We start from the raw sequence: 15,406 nt of genomic DNA, 5'->3' as shown, positions 1-15,406 counted from the left end.
TTTGGAGACTGGAACTTAAGGAAGAGGACCAAATTGCAAAATCTAGGCTGCTACATTCAAACACTGCTGAGGACAGAAATAATAAGAGATTGTCTCTGCCCCATTCCCTCAATTGCATGTCTTGATTTATGTAGCTGATATCAGCACATACCATTTATATGGCAGTGACAGAAAAGAGCAAAATTAAAAGAAATGCTAAAATAAACCCAGGTGCTTGCAAAACTGTTCTGTGTCTTGAAGGTTAATTGAAGATTTCAGGCATTAACTCAACAGACATCAGGCTACAAGCTCTGCAGGGAGTGAACTGCTCGATGTTTGCTCTTTACCATCAAATTGGATGTTACGGGCTCACACTAGGTTGAGTTCTGCTGTTATTGCAGGCAGTGTGAGTTGTTGCCATTTTCTTTGATGGAAGCAGAAGGGCTCAACACGAATACCAGTAAATAGAACTTCAGAGCTAAAGTAACAATAAGGAGAGTCAGAATCACAAATGTCCAGCAATGCTGACTTTCTAACACTTGTCATTGGAATTGCATAGGGGAGCTCATATTCTTTTCACAGAGACAAAGTATGTTTACATCCAGTTGGAAAACAGTGAGTCATTTTAATTTTACAGACTTGCCATTCCTTGCTACAGTGTGCTTCATCATGGGTCCATTATCTCTCTTCTGCAGGGTTATTATTTCCATACTGAGAATCCCTTCAAAGACTGGCCTGGTGCTTTTGAGGAAGGACTGAAAAAAATGAAAGAAGGTGACCTGCCAGTTACAATCTTATACCTGGAGGCTGCTATTTTACAGGAACCCAATGATGCAGAGGTATTCACTCATGCTTTTACTGATAAAGGGGACTCCCTTTAGCACGCAGTGATGGAATGATTTCAAGGCCCAAACCTTTGTTAGTCATAACTGACTGAAACAGATTGAATGCTGACGGCAGTTTTGGAATAGTGTATGCCTGGAAATAGATAAAGGTGACCTCTTCATGAGATGAAGTTTTGGAAATTATGTAATTTCCAAATTGTCCTTTAAAAGCATTCAAAAGAGACAATATTTTGGTTTTTTCCCCCTTTGTTTTCCTAATGTTTTCAAAACATTAACAAAATGTTGACAGATATTTTAAAGTTACATCCATTTCTGCAATGTTGATGGTTTCAGTGAGTATATATTTAAGGTCCATTTTCTGTGAAACATGAAAAATATGTACAGTGTAAGTATCTAGGTCTCTTTGAATCTATTGCCACGTTGAATTAAGCAGCAGGATTTCAAAAAGCAGAGACCTCAGACCCTCCAGAATCCCTTAAACCTCTACAACTTCATCATTGTTTTTCACTGTTTTCCATACAATTCCAGCAATGTCTAAAATGTGCAGTAGCTCAAATTTAAGCAATCAGCATGTGATCACACACCGACAGAACACTTTTGCAATCACGGGCCCAAAGATGCTCAAAACTGCATTGATTTGTGCTGTTGGTATGCACCTTGTAGCAAAATCTGTAGTTATGCCAGAGGGATCTGTGATTTTTATTCACCCTGCTCCTTAACAGTGCTATTTGTTGTAACTCTGCTTGCAGTTTGGTATCTGTATATAGCAAAATAACATTATGATGATTATTTTTGCAGGCCTGGCAGTTCCTGGGTATAGCACAGGCAGAGAATGAAAATGAGCAGGCAGCCATTGTCGCCCTCCAAAGGTAGATGAAGATAATCGCTAAATAAGGGGTTGGATGAGGATTAGGTAATGGGGGCCTAGGTGTATTTAATGTACTTACCTGGTAACATGAAGCATTTATTCAAACAAAGTAAAGCACTGACACAGGTATAGAAATCTTCTCGGTTATTTCAGAGGAATGAGTAATGATTAATATTTCTGCTTTATTAACTAAGTTCAATATTTAATATAACAATTCAAGTAATTGCAAAAAAAAAAGAGAAGTTAAATGGCCTGATAAACATGAATTAGGCATAATGCAAATAAAGTGCTTCTTGATATTCCAGCTACTTTGCATATTTTCTGTAGTCTGGCCTTTAATGAAGAGGTTTTCTTAATTGTAATGAGCTCCCTTCAGCTGCTGAATACTAAACTGGCAATATTTGTAGGTTGATGGAGATGTGAAGATCACAGAATGTTTGTGTTTGAGATGTCAGTTCCAAAATATCAGCATTATTATTACCTTTCTGTAGTGGGTTTTTGTGTTTTCATTGGAAGCACATACCCTCTCCATATGCAATTGCATTAGCAATGTTAACTCGCAGGTCATTTCACCTAAGCATACTCTCATGCGTTTATATGTAACTTATTAGCTTACCTGGGTAGAAACCCAAGGGGTTAGATGATTTAGGGCTTGCTGAGCCCCACAGTTTTGAAACAAGAAACAGTGATGTTCACAAACTAGATTAGGTTCTGTTTCCAGATAATGGCATGTAACTGCAGAAACATTGCTCCAGTTGACTGGCTCCAGCTTTATCAAAGGAAAACATAATTCAAGATGCCTGAGAAGGGTCATAGGGATGGAAGAAATTTTGTATTAAAATACTTTCCTTGTATAGCTGCAAACAATCTGAAATGGTTTGCTTGAATTTATGTAAAACTTCTCTTTGTTTACTAGAGAAATACTGTAAAAAAAATGACTCTACCAACATTTACTCATAACCAGAAGGATGAAAGCAAAACTTGTGTGCACGTGTCTCTGTACATGCACGTGTGCACAGCAACGTGCATGCCTATGTGTCTATATACATAATACCCTTAGCACAGTAAAAGAAGACAGAGTTTCTCCTTTAAAAGTATTATTGGGTAGAATTTACTTGGATAAGTGATTTATTTATTTAACACAGATTTTTGGGGGAAGAATTCAAGAATTGTGTTTGGCTGAAAAAAATACCTCAATATATTGTTATTTTCTGCACTTAGGTGCTTGGAACTACAACCAAACAACCTAAAAGCTCTGATGGCCCTGGCTGTGAGCTATACTAACACTGGCCACCAACAAGAAGCCTATCAGTCTCTAAGAAACTGGATAAAGCAAAACCCAAAATACAAATATATAGTGAAAAGCAAAAAAGGGTCCCCAGCACTTACGAGGAGAATGTCTAAGACATCAGATGAAAGGTAAATGTAGTGGAAATCCTGATAGTGGAAGTTTTAATGATGTCACTGGACATTATGGTGCATGCAGGGTCCCCTTACTTTGCAGAATTCCAGTCTGTTCCCTGTGATGGAAGACTGAATGTTTCTAGTGGCAGGAGTGGAAAGCCAACACAGGACATTCAGTTTGATTCATGGCTGTATCTTATGCCATCCCTGGAAATTAAAAAACAAACCAAAACAAGGCAAGCTAAAAAGAGATGCTTCCTGCCAACTCCCACCACTTTCTCCTGACCCTGCCTGCTGCCTCCGTATAGCCCACATAATGCACCCTCCCTCTTCAGCTGCTTTGAAATCCATAACAGACCTGTATCCTGCTCTGCAAGTGTGTGTTCTTTCTACTGAACCAACCAAGCCTCTCAGATCCATGAATGATAGCTGTTTTGCAGTGGGACATGGCTTTAGTTCATTGAAAATATTAGGAAGTAGCATCTGCTGATTTAAAAGCCATTCTAGTTCCAGCCAAAGAGATAGTGTAGTCATTTCATCTGATTTCAGCCTAGCATCCTGTAATGGGAGCTGACAACTATTTTACATAACCAAAAAGTTAATCAGTTGGCAGCCCTTTGTCATGATTTCATGAGACCAAGAAATAAGTCATTCTGAACTGGGAGATGCACAAAAAAGACATTAAAGGCGTAAACATGATTTACAGAACTAAAAGGCTAGGGCTATCTCACTGCTTGTTATTTTGAAGACAAACCTTATGTTTTATTTGATACTTTAATGTTTTACCCTCAGCTAACAAGCCCTGGGTTGACAAGATAATTTAGTATCAGCAGAAATAAAATATGCAAGTTCTGCTTAATTGATAAGTGTGTTATTCTGCTTTGGTCTCATTCTCCTGACATCTGGTGTGGTCAGTGAAAAAGTTTAATGAAGCCTACAGTGGGTACATAAATCTTACATTTCAGTATCTTTTCTCAGGGGTCTTGATCTAGTCCTCTTCAGAGTAACTATTTTTGTCAGTAAAGAACATTTTAAATCTGAGAAACTCATCCAATGTTAACAGTTTTAATAAGCCTTCATGTTATCTTACTTGGGTTCATAGCTGTACTTTAACAGGTTAGCTTGGAGAAAACTTTTAAGATCAAGTTCAAATACAAACCAAACAGTACCAAGTCCACCATTGAACCATGTCAGCAAGCACCACATCTACACTCCTTTTAAGTACCTCCAGGAATGGTGACTCCACCACTTCCCTGGGTAGCCTGTTCCAGGGCTTGACAACCCTTTCTGTGATGTTTTTCCTAATGTGCAGCCTAAATCTCCTCTGGTACAGCTTGAGGCCATTTTCCCTTATTCTATTACTTGTTACTTGGAAGAAGAGGCCAACATACCCATACCTTGCTCCAACCTTCTTTCAGGTAGTTGTAGAACAGTAAGGTCTTCCCTCAGCCACCCTTTCCCCAGGCTAAACAACCTCAGTTGCCCCAGCCACTCCTCAAAGGACTTGTTTTGTTCGTTGTGCAAGTGAACTTCATTATACAGGTGACATTTTTTATTCCAGAATGTTTACAGCAGCACCTGAATGTGACTCTGAAGAAGCTTAATTTCAAGTTTTAAGACAGTTCCACTACAAGGGGTTTAATTTCCAGCCATGTGATTAATGATATTTGTAAAGAACCCTAAGACAGAACTTTAATTTATTTTTTTTTCCCCCTTGTCTAGCTCATTGCTTGAAGAAGTCAAGGATTTGTACCTGGAGGCTGCTCACCAGAATGGTGACATGATAGACCCTGACTTGCAGACAGGACTTGGAGTTCTTTTTCACCTGAATGGAGAATTTAACAGAGCGATAGATGCGTTTAGTGCTGCCTTAACTGTTCGGCCAGAGGTACTTCTTGTGCTTTTACATTTTTAAGCATTTATCTTTACAGGACACTTTCTTCCTCCCCCCTCTTGATCAGGCTATTATTAATGAGATGTCAATTCAGCCATTAAAATTTTAACACCTGAAATAGAAATGTTAATTACAAGACAGTCTCATTTAGAAGCAGATTTATACATGTCCAGTACCTATCCCTGTGCTGATTAATTGTAGTGGTTATATAAAGATGCCTATAATCATGAGTCAGAACATCACAGTCTGTGTCAATTAAAAGAAGATACTGTTATTTTCTGCAGTCCTCTTTACTTTGCAAGCTAAAATGAGCTACTACATCCCTTTATGACACCTGCATCAGAAAACTCATTTTCTCACCAGGACTATACTTTATGGAACCGTCTTGGAGCAACCTTGGCAAACGGGGATCGAAGCGAAGAAGCTGTTGAGGCCTACACACGTGCTTTAGAAATACAGCCTGGCTTCATTAGATCCAGATACAACTTAGGAATAAGCTGCATCAACCTAGGGGCATACAGGTAAGTCACAAAAATGTGTAAACAAAAGAGTCAGGGATCAAAACTACGGAGTGAAAAGCTGGAACTAAGAAATAAATCAATCAGAGTATCACTCAATATTAGGGGTTGGAAGGGGCCTTGAAAAGCCATCTAGTCCAACCCCTCTGCCAGAGCAGGATCACCTACAGTAGGTCACACAGGAATGCATCCAGATGGGTTTTGAATGTCTCCAGAGGAGACTTCAAATATAACTACATAATCTTAATTATTTTAAAACTTTTTACCAAGTGCTAACAAAGCAGCAATACTTCTCCCATTCTACAAATTCTACACATCAGAACCACTGAAGGGTTCAGCAAGCTGCTTAAGTGTTTTGGTTTTTTTAGCTCTATGAGCAAGTGCTCTTACCATACTTGTGGGATTGTTCTAACACATAAACATAGTCCTGTGCTTGAGTTTTTGTAAGAGCAATGTAAGAGCCTGTCTTTAGATGGGAAACTTCATTTAAACTGCTTCAAGTACCTAATGCCATCAAAAGCACTTTTGGTACATCCTTCAGGAATCAAGAGTGATATTTCAGAGTCCCAAACTCTCATCTTACAACAGATAAGATGAAGGAGAGCTACACAGCAGTTAAGACAATATCCCCCAGATGTTCAAATAGACTGAGCTCTGCATTACCACAGGCTATGTCTACTTGTTTAAAGAAAATCAAGCAGGAACAACATACAGAGACTGATGAACCACATTGTAAAATAACAGAACTTTAGGAAGTTTTACTCTAGTTGTTAAGCAAATTAAATAGCTTATTTCATTTTTTGTTTCCCCTGCAGAGAGGCTGTCAGCAATTTTCTCACTGCTCTCAGTTTGCAAAGAAAAAGCAGGAATCTACAACAGGTTCCTCATCCTGCTCTATCAGGCAATATTTGGGCAGCACTTCGAATTGCCCTGTCTATGATGGACCAGCCAGAACTATTTCAAGCTGCCAATGTGGGTGATCTAGACATTCTGTTAAGAGCTTTCAATCTAGAACCGTAATAAAAGGGATTCACAAATGGGTTAAATTGTATTAGGTACCAGGGAACTCTTTTATTACTCATCTCCAAATGACCACATTTTTCCAAAAGATCACGGCTGTAGATCAGTAGGGGAATTCTCTCGGACATCATTCAAAAAGGAAAAGTTCAAAAGCACAAAATATTGCAAATAAATCCAAACTCCAAAGGATTGAAATGAGCTGTGACTAATCTGACAAAGCCCTGAACTAGATGAAATAACCATTTCTGAAGAATCTCCATCCCGTGCAAGCTGTATCTTTCCCTATTGACACAGCTATACAAAGAAATGTATACCCAGAACAAACCTAGATAATCATTATTGCACATTAGAATGGCAAGCAATGCATCCAGGGAACCTGTTTAGCAGCTCATCGCTCTATGCTGACATCACTTTGCCCTACAACGTGGATTCCATATCCTTTGGTTTCTTTGCTGAAAAATTTTCTCAAGGTCCATTTTTAACCACAGCTCTGAAAATAGATGCATGTAAAATTGATGTCTTTCAGTTTGAATATATTTTTTTTGTTGGCAGCCAAGAAAAGTTTTGCTTCCAAAGGTATCTTGATTAATTTGGGCCCAGTTCTGCAGGCTCAAAGTTATAAACCATGTGCAACGTTAAGAGGAACGTTGTACATGAAGGTCTCTGGGACTAGGCCACATACAGATGGGAAGGCCAAGTGTTGGCAGCAGAAGCAGTCATTTGCACTAGAATTGTTGCTGTTCAAACCAGCTCTCCTGATCTTGGACAGGGTATGTCTGTTTCAAAGGAACTCATAGCAGGATCTGCACCTATCTATGTACTTATGCACTTTAATCTTTCTCTCTGTAAAATAGTGCTATGCTTTTATTTTCATTACTAACAACGGAATGTACAGGATAGCCTTGTTGGCAACAAAGGACCAAATATTGTTTCCTGAAATGTGATGAGAGGGTTTTCAATATTCTTATGTTTAAAGAAATACAAATACAGCATAAACTGCAATATTTATTAGAAAGATTATTCTATTATGCATCCATCAGGTACTATACACATACATGCATGTGCATGCACATACATGTTGTATGTGAGCTATGTCATTGCAGAACATAATAAGCCACAGATCTTTACTGCAAATAAAAAGTCTTCACAGGAGTTCAAGCCTGCAGACCATGCTCAAGAGAAAACTTCACCCAAAAAGAATTGGTCTATACAATGCTTGTAGTATTGAGACTATGATCTGATCCTGCTGCTACAGCAAGCAGTAGCAAAAGTCTCAGTGACCTCCATCATAGCTGATTAAATCCTAACATCACTATTTGTAGCTGATCAAAAATGTGTGTCTATATATATGCACAGCCCCCAGTTTCATTTTCACTAATGAGATGAATGGGGAACAGTACTGGGGGCAGCACACTGCCACACGATGAATGGATGGGTTCAGCTACAGCCACACACATTTAGCTCAAGGTGAATGCATCTATCAAAGACAGCAATAGACATTTTAAAGGTGGTAATTTTCAGTTGCTGGCATTGTTTATATTTTCCCTAAATAACAAAGGCTGAAAAGTGTAATTAGATGGCTACTGCACTGATCTGTGGTCAGGACTTTAATGTGCAGGGTAACGACTGGAACGTGTAAGAGTGGCATGAATAGCATATTTCCTATAAACAGCAGTGAAAGAAAAATCCAGCTCAATCAGCTGGATTTGAAAATAAATAAATAAATAAAATCCAACTGTAGAGATGCTAGAGAAAGAAGCTTTTTGAGAATTGGACAGTTTCACCAGCACAAACAAAGTTTCTTGCAGCTGTCTGTTATTTTGAGCAACCACTTAAAGGAAAATTTCATGCAAGACAGTGTAATCACTGCATCTAATCACCAACTATAGTCTGTTAAAGAAAAATAATCAATTCTCATTAAAAACAAAATAAAAAGCTTACCCCTCTCTCTTTCCCACAGAACAGAGATGCTGAAACAGCTACAGAATTATTTTTTTATAGTGCTTTATTAATTTGCTGTTTACTTATATATTCCTGTTTATCTAGCCAGTGTTTCATAACTGAGTCCTGCACCTTTCTCTTAAGGACTGGTTACCAAGGACTGACTGGGAATGTCACTTTAGCTAAATGGGCTGCTGTAAGCATATCTGCTGATGCCAGTTTGCTCTTTTGCTTTGACAGAGATGTGTGATGACAGCTCTTTATTGATAAGGCAGGAGCAGAAGGTGCAGTGCAATTGAATCTGGAAGGTGATAAGAGAGAAGGGAGGCAGCTTTGAGAAGAGGCTGTAAAGCAGAGGCATATGTGCTTAGATTTTGCTTGATGCCCTGCCATCACACAAGTTCTAGAATATCCTTTGTACTATGGTGCAGGATAATCAGTGCTTATCCAGAGGAATGAGCTGTTCAGAAGCGTTATTTTTATACCTTTCAAATAAATAAAAACCCACAAAACAAACAAAACCCAAACCACTGAACAAAAAACCCAAACCTAACTGATTGATTTCTCAGAGTCAGGATGACAAGGGCCATTTGGTACAGAGAGCAGTTCACTAAACCTCCTCTAGCATGTAACAACAATTCTGCCAGGAAAGCCTAATAATTCCTAGCCTCCCCCAAAAGAACAAAGTAGGTCATTTTTTATGTATCCTGGCATGCACTGCTCAAAACAGCATTCATCTGCTGATACACAACCACACCCAGGGAACTGGTACAAGGACTGTGTAAGCCTAGAGACAAATCACCTGGGCTGAACTCTGCTTCCCAAGGGGATATGCAGGCCCCAAGTTCACCCCAAGCGCTGCAGTTTAGCTACACAGGATGCAGGCTGCAAAGCCTGTCCAAATAGAGTGTGCACACTCTTAGAGCTTCCCCCAGCTGTTGTCTCCTAGTTTAGGGATCCTGTGATCAGCTAACGACATATCACTAACCAAAATACTGCATGAGGAAACAACTAAAGCAGAGTTACATATCTTGGGGTAGGGGGCATATCTCCTCATACTAGACATCAGTTCTGGCCTGGTCTGTGTGGGAGACTAGCCAGTAACTGAGCTCACCTCGCTCTAAACAGGCCCCGTTCAGCAGCTCTTGGAACTTCGGGGGACTTTTCAGTATCCTGGGCTTTATCTCCCTTAGCCCCCCACTGCCAAGCACCATCAGTGCAGATGACAGGAATAGATACAGCTTTGATCTGACCTCCTCATGATGTTAAATATTTAGTGGCAAGCACACTGCCTAAAAGATCAAGAGGTAACATGTGAGGAGGCATATTATCACCCTGAAGAGGAAATCCATCTACTCATACTTCTAACCAAGCATGAGGTAGGATAAATAAGGCTGCTGCTGAACAGTAGCAGATTGAGTCCCAGAGTGATAGACAGGAAATTTCAGTCCTGCTCTCAGTGCTCCCTGTGAGCCTGACCAACCCAAAACCTCCTGCCATCCCTGACTTGCCTGGGTGTGCAAGGAAGGAAGATGGGCAAGTAACAGCCATTGCTGGGCTGTGTGGGTGAGGTCAGCACTTGGGTGAAGCGAATGGTAAGACACAAACACAAGGCTGCTCAGGTCTAAGTGAGGAAGTGGTTCCATACAGAAACTAGCAATTTCAGCAGAGGAGACTTGGGGACATTTCAGGATAACAGCTGTACAGCAGCTGTGGGGTGATGCCAAATTAGAGTGCTGCAATGGTTTATCATCATCGTCTCCCACCAGTTTCCCATTCTTGTTACTCCCCTCTTTCTCCAGAGGTGATTTATCACTGCCAGGTAATTAATTCCAAATTTTTCAATCTTTCTTCTATTTTGTATTTCCTGCGATTAAAAAATGTTTTCTTAACCCCAGCTTGTGACTGACCCTCTCCTCTGCAAGGCTTTATGAATATTTACAGCCTGCAAGTCTGATCCATCAAGCTGCTGAACACATATAGTCCATAGTCTTCACAGGAGTGCTCAGCACTTTGCAGGATTAGCTCATGTGCATGCATTCAGCTGTGGGACAAGGGCTGGCCTCTGATGCTGCTGCACATGCTGAGCAGGCACTGAAATCAAAGTGATTATTTATAGAGTGAGGCCATGCAGCAAAAGCAATGGGCTCACTTCTGGCTGATCTCTTTAAACCATAATGACTCTAGAAATCTTGTTGCCATAGACTGGTTTAGGTCAGTTTGAAGAATCAATGTATCCTTAGGTAAACACATATCTGTATCTAAGGGTATCTTCTTATGATCTGATAAATTGCAGCACTTGTAAAAACATTGAGGGGGAGGTTCAGATGATACAGAGCCTCACATGACAATATTGCATGCAACTATATTAACAACCACACTGCAATATTAACACAAAGCATGCAGCTATACTACTTGAGTATATGTTTACAGAATGCATGCAAAAGGCCCACACATAGGGTATTTTTAAACTGTTGATTGGTATCTTCTATGGGATGTTTTCAAAGCACTTTGCATCTGCCAAACAGCTGAGTTGCTCATGTTATTTGGAACAGGATAGACCCAAATGCAGAGCCCTTTTTATATCCCATCCTTTGAAATCACTTTGTGTTGTGGATTTCATGTTTGCTTCAAGTGTTTAATTAAGGAGAGACAACTGTAGTAACAGCTTTTGCAGATATGTTTTAGTATCCTCTTAAAAATTAAAAAGCTAAATGTGTGCAGCTTTCATATCTTCTCTGTTCTAAGCCAGAAGGCATCAAAACAGAGAAAAAAGATTCCCAGGACCAGTTAAAATATTGTCTATACTTACTTACCATGGCCAGGCTTTTTGAACTTCCCCACTAACTCTGAAGGCAGCTTGGTGGCTGGCTGGCGTATTTGAAATACGTAGATGTAAATCTTCACATGATCTGAGTATCTGTTGTGTCCACTGATTTCAGCTGCAGACACTTAACTCAGCTGAAAGCTCAGATCGTCAAATTAAGCATGAAGAACTGAGACAATTTAGAAAGCATGGGCCTGTCTACCAGGTGAAAAGGAGGACCCCGACAAAACCAAGAGATGACTCAAGTGATCCTAAGAACATCCATAGAGCATGGGCCCCCATAACACAAAAGCCACAATGACAGAAATAATAACTGATACAATTCCTGGCAGCCACAGAGGCAAAGCCTGAGGGCTAAAATCATTGTCTGTTGGAGCCAGTGACAATTGGAGTGAAACATAAATTGGTAGTGGATGTCTTTTGCCCAAACATGCACCTGCAAAATGAGACATTAGCTACTTCGCATGAATAACCTGCACAGCTGAAAAACAGATTTCTGGTCACCAGTGTTGTCAGCTTAGCAGTTTGTACAGTGAATCTATGTGATAAATGTCTATAAAATACCAATACTGAGTATTCACTGATAAAAGTGATAGAAAAAATGCACAGCACGCTGTGAAAAAACCATGGTGGGTATGCAATACTGTATTATCTACCATTCAAACCTCACCTAGGCTAGCAAACAGATTCCTTCATTATAGTTCTACTGGTTTTGGACTGATGAAATAAATCAGAGAAAAGGAGTGCCATGCATGAAGAGATCACTGACACTTTGACCAAGCATTGGCAAAAAGGAAGACAAGCATGTCACAGAATCCACAGAAAGTTACAGAGCCTCAGCCCACAAAGCAACAGGTATTAGGCGTGGGAAAGACAGAAGGAATCTAAATATTCCTCAGATTAGCTGTAACTTTGCCAGTGCTTGCACATGTGACAGCCCACTGAGCAAGCTTGCATGGTCAAGACTTAATGTGCTTTGATCTTTTTTCCCCCCTTTCCACATTTATAGAATGCCATGGGCACTGGCTAAACCCTTCATTTCAATAGCCTTTTTAATAAGAGTAACCTATTGTAAATTCAGGAAAAAAATAAATCAAACATTTATAAATATATTTTATATATCAGAGTCTAACATATCTAGAGTAAAATAAAACTGAGCAGCATTCTGCACAGTTTCTAGATGCTGTCAGCTGTCTGAAAACCTTTGCAATCTTGCATCAGTTCTTTTGGCTTTATTTTTAAGCCAACATACAGGGAAGAAGAGATGATAGGGCTGGCAGATACTTTCGCCTGAGCCATCTGAAGAGCCCTGCTGCTGCACAGACTTACATTGCTCACTTAACTTGGTGTGTTGATGGTTAAGTGTAGGTGCAAGGCATCGCAGGGAGGTGGGTGGTGGGAGTTCAGCCCTACACCTGAATGTTTACATTCCCTTACAAAGGTTCATATGGACCCAGACTGAGAATCTTGAGTGTGAGGACATATGAAGTAAAAGAGTCGTTTCTTACTACAGGTAACTTTGCCTCTGTATACTTAGTGCATTATCAGCTGTGTATAATATTAAACACAGACCTGTAGTTTACTGATGCTTTAATTTGATGTTTCCTTGCACTGCTGTTTAAAGTAATCAATTTCCTCAGAAATGAGCGACGTGCATATTGGATGTGTTAACTTTACATAGATGACTATTTGCAGAGCACCACATTTAATGTAGTATTTTTGTACTGTAATGGAAGCATGCCTTCCTTGGGTTCTTTTCCACATATTAAACGGTATTTATTTACCTGTATTTATAACTGTGCGATTTTTAAATATGTTTTAAAAAAAATAAACTTTGTCTGTGGCTTCAAGTCTTTCAAAACCTCTTTTCAATTGGAAAATGGTCTTGACTATAACTACTGGGGTAGACCTGGGGGTGCTGGTTGATGGTAGGATGAACATGAGCCTGCAGTGTGCCCAGGTGGCCAGGAGGGCCAATGGCATCCTGGCCCGCATTAAGAACAGTGTGGCCAGCAGGAGCAGGGAGGTCACTCTGCCCCTGTACACTGCACTGGTTAGGCCACACCTCGAGTACTGTGTCCAGTTCTGGGCCCCTCAGTTTAGGAAGGATGTTGACTTGCTGGAACGAGTCCAGAGAAGGGCAACGAAGTTAGTGAGGGGCTTGGAACACAAGCCCTAAGAGGAGAGGCTGAGGGAGCTGGGGCTGCTTAGCCTGGAGAGGAGGAGACTCGGGGTGACCTTATTGCTCTCTACAACTACCTGAAGGGAGGTTGTAAACAGGCAGAGGTTGGTCTCTTCTCCCAGACAGCCAGCACCAGAACAAGAGGACACAGTCTCAGGCTGCACCAGGGGAAGTTCAGGCTGGAGGTCAGGAGGAAGTTTTACACAGAAAGAGTGATTGCCCATTGGAATGTGCTGCCTGGGGAGGTGGTGGAGTCGCCGTCACCGGAGGTGTTCAGGAGGAGACTTGACAGGGTGCTTGGTTACATGGGTTAGTTGATTAGGTGGTGTTGGGTGATAGGTTGGACGCGATGATCTTGAAGGTCTCTTCCAACCTGGTTTATTCTATTCTATTCTATTCTATTCTATTCTATTCTATTCTATTCTATTCTATTCTATTCTATTCTATTCTACTTGGACTGAAAGGAGGGACCTACTTCTCCAAGTGAAATAAAGGGTTGGTTTTTCAACAGGGTCTTCTATCCTCTTGTTTACGATGTGAACATACTTCTCTGCTTAAAAACAAAAGCCCAGAGGGTGCTTTTTTCATGGCCATTTTCAACACATTCATTGTTACTCTGAGGTAATTTTACGATTTATTTTTATTTCAGTATGTTGATCAATTGTACTTACAGCTGGAATTTATACTAGCTGAGGTCAAGCCCAGAGGATTTTGCACATACATTCTGATCATGCAACTGCATCCCTCAATAACAATGATACTGCAGTAGTAATAGTATTGCAGCACAATCTTTCGGAAAAAAAACACAAAGCCAGCTTTCAGTGATTGAAATCATTACTCAAGCAACTTCCCATAAACACACAAACCACAATGGGAATTGGCTATTGGTATTTTTCAGTTTGGGCTGTAGTGTGATGAAGCAAAAGAGCTAACAGAGTAGAAATTGCATCATCTTTATGTTTTTGCTATGGGACACTAGCATAAGCACCAACATAAAGGACAAAGTTCCTGTACGCTGCTGTGGACAGAAATGACAAGGGGGCAGTGACAGCAGAGAGCTAGTGACAAGGCAGGGCAGCACTGGTATGGATCTGAAAGTTGATACTCTCAATGGACCTGTGGATTGCTCCAGAAAAAAATCCCAGATGGTATGGCCACAGCTTGCCTGTAGAAGGCTGTCAGAAAAATCACCTGTCTGGCTATGGCTTTAGCAGAGCCTCCCACTACAGAAGAAAAGGGAACAGACACTAAAACCACACTAACCTTTAGGGTGCAAGCAATGTGTGCTCTTGACATTGGCCTGTTGTGCCAGGAGATGTTAAGGTTCATTTAGTTTTTGCTGCTCAAAGGGACCAACAAAGAAGCAGCAGGAATGCCCATTATGTGCTCTGCAGTGAACACAGACAAGGAACAAGGCACTGCAGTCCTGAAGCCAAACAAAGACAATGGTAGGGAGAAAAGCGTTAGTGCCAAATTTTACATGCAAAGCTGCTCACAAAATCACTCGGAAAGGATACTGTTAAGACTGAAAATAAAATCCCCTACTCCACAGCAGCTGTCACTCACGCACTGTTTGCAATATTTTTATGCCATTTCTCTTTTCATCACAGATGTCAGTGCCTTCCTTATCCATGTTATGCTTGTGGCACACCTGAGGGACAGAGGTGCTACTTCTCATTTTAGTGAGGGGGAGCAGAGACCAGGGGTGGTGTCAACTCATCAGTTATCTAATACTGCCTTCCACAAGCTGTTCAGAAATGGTAGCAGAAACAAATCCTATACAGACAATTCTTGCATGAAGTCTGAACAGAGCCTTTTCACTTGCAGAAGGAGCTATGTTCTCCAGCCTCTTCCAGCTGCTACAAGTGCTGTGAAAACAGTGCAGCAAGACTTGCCATGGTCACAGAGGACATCTGTGACAGTAAAGA

At 40.5% G+C, this 15,406-nt stretch overlaps 1 protein-coding gene across 6 annotated transcripts in view; it reads left to right on the top strand.

The window, feature by feature from the left end:
• PEX5L (peroxisomal biogenesis factor 5 like) overlaps positions 1-13,146 on the top strand; it is a 125,441-nt gene extending 112,295 nt beyond the window's left edge. For 5 of the 6 annotated variants that reach the window (XM_068145073.1, XM_068145076.1, XM_068145072.1 and 2 more), the window contains 6 exons: positions 675-818; positions 1,623-1,693; positions 2,914-3,111; positions 4,819-4,984; positions 5,354-5,511; positions 6,324-13,146. In XM_068145073.1, coding sequence (XP_068001174.1) covers positions 675-818; positions 1,623-1,693; positions 2,914-3,111; positions 4,819-4,984; positions 5,354-5,511; positions 6,324-6,528 — 942 coding nt within the window. In that variant the 3' untranslated portion in view covers positions 6,529-13,146. The remainder of the gene's footprint in view (positions 1-674; positions 819-1,622; positions 1,694-2,913; positions 3,112-4,818; positions 4,985-5,353; positions 5,512-6,323) is intronic. The other variant, XM_068145074.1, reaches the window with a different exon arrangement.
• Positions 13,147-15,406: the final 2,260 nt, after the last annotated feature.

This window comes from Melanerpes formicivorus, unplaced genomic scaffold (assembly GCF_026170545.1).
Source record: "Melanerpes formicivorus ecotype bairdi unplaced genomic scaffold, bMelFor1.0.p_v2 SCAF_12, whole genome shotgun sequence".
Taxonomy (NCBI): Eukaryota; Metazoa; Chordata; class Aves; order Piciformes; family Picidae; genus Melanerpes; species Melanerpes formicivorus.
This window is presented reverse-complemented; position numbering and strand designations above follow the sequence as displayed.